General features: G+C 33.5%; 1 protein-coding gene across 1 annotated transcript; it reads right to left on the bottom strand.

The window, feature by feature from the left end:
• Positions 1-3442: 3442 nt before the first annotated feature.
• LOC309846431 (olfactory receptor 5K3-like) lies at positions 3443-4390 on the bottom strand (the record flags this gene model as incomplete). Its single annotated transcript, XM_082695338.1, has 1 exon — positions 3443-4390. The coding sequence occupies exon 1, from the start codon at positions 4370-4372 to the stop codon at positions 3443-3445; it is 930 nt and encodes a 309-aa protein (XP_082551464.1). The 5' UTR covers positions 4373-4390.
• Between the last annotated feature and the right edge of the window lie 986 nt (positions 4391-5376).

Genomic DNA, 5376 nt, shown 5'->3' with positions numbered 1-5376 from the left:
ACAATTAATCATCTTGATTTAGAAAAATTCATGTACATTCTCTCAACTTTTCTGTAGGTTTGAAATTTTTCAAAAAAAATCTGGAGGAAAATGTCACTGATTCACATTTTTCTGGATCCTCTGCCCTATTTCTCTATCCACTTAACAGCTTAGTTTCTTGTAATTTTTCCTCTCTTGCTACTTTCACTTCTCTATGTTGTGTATAACATGACTTAGTGGTTAAGAACATGGATTTTGTAAAAGGCAATTTGATCTCTAAATTGATCCCTGAGCTTGCCTTAATATTTCTGTGGACAAATTTTGAAACCTCTTTGTTCTCCATTTTCCTGTGGGGTTGTAGAAAATTAAAATATAGAAATAAAAGTAAAAAATGTGATAGATATGTTGAGTAGTTAAATGGATACTGATGAAAAGTTATTTTCAAGTTAAAAGGGTGTCTGTGAATTAATTTGAAATAAAGCAAAAATGACAGATGAGGCAAGAGACATGAATGTGTCTATTAATATTTATTCAATTATAATAAAAGCATTTTTTAACAAGTTTAATGGTAAGAAGATCTACTGGACTTTGAAATGAGAAGGGATAGTTAATTCCAGAGGCCCTGGGTCTACTTCTCTGTGATTCCCTCAGTTATGCCCTCATTTGTGTGTTGACTTCATGTCCAGGCTGGTTTCTCTTTTGATAGCAAAATGGTTCTGGACTGTGCCAGATTTTATATCCACACAGCATGACATTCAGAGGATGAAAGACTACCTTTTCTTGTAGATCTCTTTTAAAATAAAGGAAACATATAACCCAGAAACTTTCACAAAATTACCTCTGTTGACGCACTGGGCCCAAGTAAGCCACCAACTCTTCCCTTAACAGACCTCTAGGCTTCAGTGTTGGTAAGGGTTGGAAGCAGGTGGCACAGAAATACATAAACAGAATTTGTGGTACCCCTTGAAAAGGGAAAGGGACCAAAGAATGTGAATCTGATAACCAAAAGTATCTTCTAAAACAGAGAGTGGATACAAAGAAACAGCATTCATTGAACTCAGGTATCTGGATTCCTTTAATGCTTTAAAAAAAAAAAAAAATGTATTTAAGACCCTGTAGAGCTTTGTGTTTGTGAGTTACAGCTAAAAGTATTTACAATATTAGAAATTAAAACCAAGAAATTAAAAATATTCACTGACTTATTTAAAAATAAAAATAACAGACATGTCATATATTAAATTAAATGATTATATTAAAATATATTAACAGAAATGGCTAATGAATGGCCAAATGCGTCAGGTATCTTTTTGAGTATTAGTGATAGAAAATCAGTCATAACTAGGTTGGTACTCACAGGAAGAAGACAGGCCTTCATTTTATTATCAAGTAGTCACAGTTTGCTATTTTTTCTTTAAAATGTTGCTTATATCTGTGCCCTCCTCCCCTTTCATCCTCCAGTGTCAGCTCTGATCATCTAATATATGAATTCTGGCAGTTAGCCTCATTGTTTCTAGCCTCCTTCCCAATCAATTGCCAGATTAGTTTTCTTGAAAAATAGAGTCATATTACCTGGTTCTAGGAAGAATTCAGTATCAGACACCTCTGAGATAAATTCAGATTCCTTAGGTTGGCATTTAAGATTCTCAGTAACCTGATTCCCTTCCATCCTTACTTCCCATATTCCACAACACCTGTTAAGGATAGTTTTGTCAGCTCTGTGACTCTGTCCATGGTTCACCTCCTTCTTCCCAGTTCCCACTGTCACACTTATTTCCATAAATATTGACTGTGGTCATACTCGTTCCTTTTTTCCTCCAAACATTATTTTCTTTTTTTTTTTTTAATTTATTTTTTATTTTCAGCATAACAGTATTCATTATTTCTCACCACACCCAGTGCTAAGTCAAACAGAGAGAGTCAAACATTATTTTCTACAAATCACTTTTAAAGCACATCTTACTTCTGATCCTGCATACGGACGAAATATCCCATGTAACAAGGCTCCCCATTTCCTGAAGTTCCAAGCAACACTGATACAAATTTGAGCTCAGTCTGAATCACCTGGTTGAACTTGAGCAAGTCACTCAATGTTTCAAAGTATGAGGATTTTTATTGAGAAAATTCATGAAAAATTATATCTAACAAGTTGATAGGTAATAGGTAATATCTATTTAAGGTGTAGCTATGTGCCTAGCAGAAAATACGTTTTCAGTAAATTACTTCTTCATTTATATTTGTAAATGAAAGTGATCAATCAATATTTATATTTAGATATTTAGAATTTTTACTATTTTGTGCCTCATTTATGCTTACAGCATCTCCAACTTTTTCTTAATGCTATTAATGTATCAGTAGTTTACATTGGAATAAGTACCTACATTATGTACAATGTATTCAAAATTGCACTTCATTTTTGATGGACACTTAATCAAACTATATAAAAATATGCAAATCTATATGGATTTCTGGATGAATACCATCTATTTCATCTAGAGATTGATAAATCACAAGTATACAGACACACTACTTCAGAAAACATGAGAGTAAAATTGATGAACACTAAAGATCAAAGTAGTCTCTTTTAATTATAAATCTTTAATAGTATTCTTTTCTTGTCTTTAATAATTTTAATTGTGGCTAATGATGTGTAACAAAATTTCTCCTTTTAAGGGTGAAAATATTCTTTTTTTTTTAAGATTTTATTTATTCATCTGACAGAGAGAGAGAGAGATCACAAGTAGGCAGAGAGGCAGGCAGAGAGAGAGAAGGAAGCAGGCCCCCTGATGAGCAGAGAACATGACGTGGGGCCCGATCCCAGGACCCTGAGATTATGACCCAGGTCAAAGGCAGAAACTTAACTGACAGCCACCCAGGTGCCACAAGGATGAAAATATTCTTTTTCAGAACAGATATTCCATGTGAATTAATATTCAAATATACTCTCATGAAAAAGACTCAAAGAAAATTGGGAATCAAATACATACAGTGTACATCTGACAGATGTTGTAGTTTAAGAAGGGACAAATTCTTGAGAACATAGAATGTGCCAGACTTTATAAGATTATGCTTTGGAATTCCAGAAATTTGTCAACAATATTAAATGGAGGTGATCTTTACATATACTCACTTGTATTCCTAATATTTGTTGTATTTGTTGAAAATTATAACTTATTACTCTTTGAAGGAATTAGTTAATAGTTTAGCTAACCTTTTTGTGACCTCAAGAATAATTATTTAATTCATTCTTAAAGGGAGCTAGTAGCTAAGATTTTGGAATACAGTGTAGCAGAATCTCTCCTTGCAGAACTTATTTATTTGACTCCTATACTTACTTGTATTAGTAATTGAATATTTTATGAACAAAGTGGTACTTTTTTACTTTCTCAATATTCCATGATTTTGAAAATCATTTTTTTCAAATTTAAATTAATTTTCCACAGGGGATGATTCTTCCTTTAAAATTTTATAAAATTTTCTTTATAACCTTTTTCATAGCATTTATTACTTCCTTATTTCTTAGACTATAAATAAAAGGGTTTAATAAAGGGATCACTAGAGTATAAAAAACAGCACCAGGTATATCTTCATCCTCTTCTTTAACTGAATGTGGTCGAATGTACACAAAGAAAAGAGAACCATAGAATATTGAGACAGAGAGAAAGTGGGATGCACAAGTAGATAAGGCTTTGCCTCTTCCCTCTTTGGATTTCATTTTGAAAATCAAGAAAAGGATGCAGAGATAGGAGATTAGGACTATGATAACAGAGAAGACTAAAACTGCACCTGCAAAGATAAATAGCATCAATTCATTGATGTAAGGGTCAACACAGGAAAGTCTGTATAATGGAAAAACATCACAAAAAAAGTGATTAATTTGATTTGACCCACAGAAAGTTAACCTAAAGAGAAACCCTACCTGAATCACGGGATGCAGGTTTCCAGCTATGTAAGCCCCTGTTGTCATCTGAATGCACACTTTCTTTGACATCATGGTGTGGTACTGCAGTGGGCTGCATATGGCCACATAGCGATCATAGGCCATTGCTGCCAGGAGAAAACAGTCTGTAGTTTCAGCAAGGCAGAGAAAATAAAGTTGTGCCATGCATTCATAGAGGGAAATTGTTTTGTCCTTAGAAAAGAAGTTCTCTAACATTCTGGGGGTAATTGCACAGGAACAACAGGAATCCATCAGAGCCAGGTTGCCCAGAAAGATGTACATTGGTGTGTGAAGATGATGCTCCATAAAAATCAATGCCACCAGGCCCAGATTCCCCACCATAGTGATCACACAGATAGTGAGAAACACCACAAACAGGAGGCTCTTCAACTTTGGGTGATCTGTAAATCCTATGAGGATAAATTCTGTGGTCAAGGAGTAGTTATTTTCAGTCATATCCACCTTCTCTGTTGAGATAGGAATTCTGGAGATGTAAGATTCTAATTTAGAATGTGTATAACTTTATTTCCAAATTTTTCTTTTTATAGCAAAGAGAGAAGCTTCTCCAAACTCCCCTTACTATCTCTGGATACAGGCACACAAACCTCTAGGGGATAGTCATTCCCCTAACATGTCATTTTATAACCTCAATTCTGAAAATCAACATTCCCATGAATATTTTTGTAATTGCAAGAAGAATGCTTACGATGGAAAATATTTGTCTTCATGAATTCATGTATGAATAGTGTAAAAATCTTGCATACTCATATTTGGTTCATTGATGACAAAGAATTTCAGTTTCAATTTTTGTATTAAGGATCCTTAAAATAAATTTACCATCAATTTTCATGTATACACATTTTTGTAATTGAGCACAAAGATTCCATATACTCTCCTGGTGGAGTGAATGCCTGAAAATAACATTCAACAAGTATTAAATTTCTATCTTAGGAATTATATGAAGTTCACAAAAGTTTAAGAATAAGACTTTCATCCTTTAAGAAAATTACTTTGGTTCTCCAAGGAAGTAAATGTCTGTATATTTTCACCTCTTTCATTACTTTCTCTGGTATTAGATCCATTTCTATAAAAACTGATTTTATCCACCCCATCATTCCTGTCTATTTTCCCAGATATCTCAGTCCTCTTCTTCTTTATGTAGAGCAAAGTTTACATACAATGTTACTTAAGAAAGTTTTAACTAAATGCACCAGACCACACTGATTTTACTTCCTGCATTCTCAAGCATACCCTATATACGCAACACAATCTAGAATTGCTTCTGAATTAAACTGCATTCTTAACTGTATGTTTTGAAGATATACCTTATAATCCAGGAAAAGTCACCATAAACTTAGTTTAAATAGTTAAACAAACTAAGTTAAAATAGCCTTCAATTGTGAGAAGAGCTAGAAAGGTGAGAAGTTGAAAGCGGAGAACAATGTATATAGGCTAACTAA

This window comes from Mustela nivalis (assembly GCF_964662115.1).
Source record: "Mustela nivalis genome assembly, chromosome: 1".
NCBI lineage: Eukaryota > Metazoa > Chordata > Mammalia > Carnivora > Mustelidae > Mustela > Mustela nivalis.
This window is presented reverse-complemented; position numbering and strand designations above follow the sequence as displayed.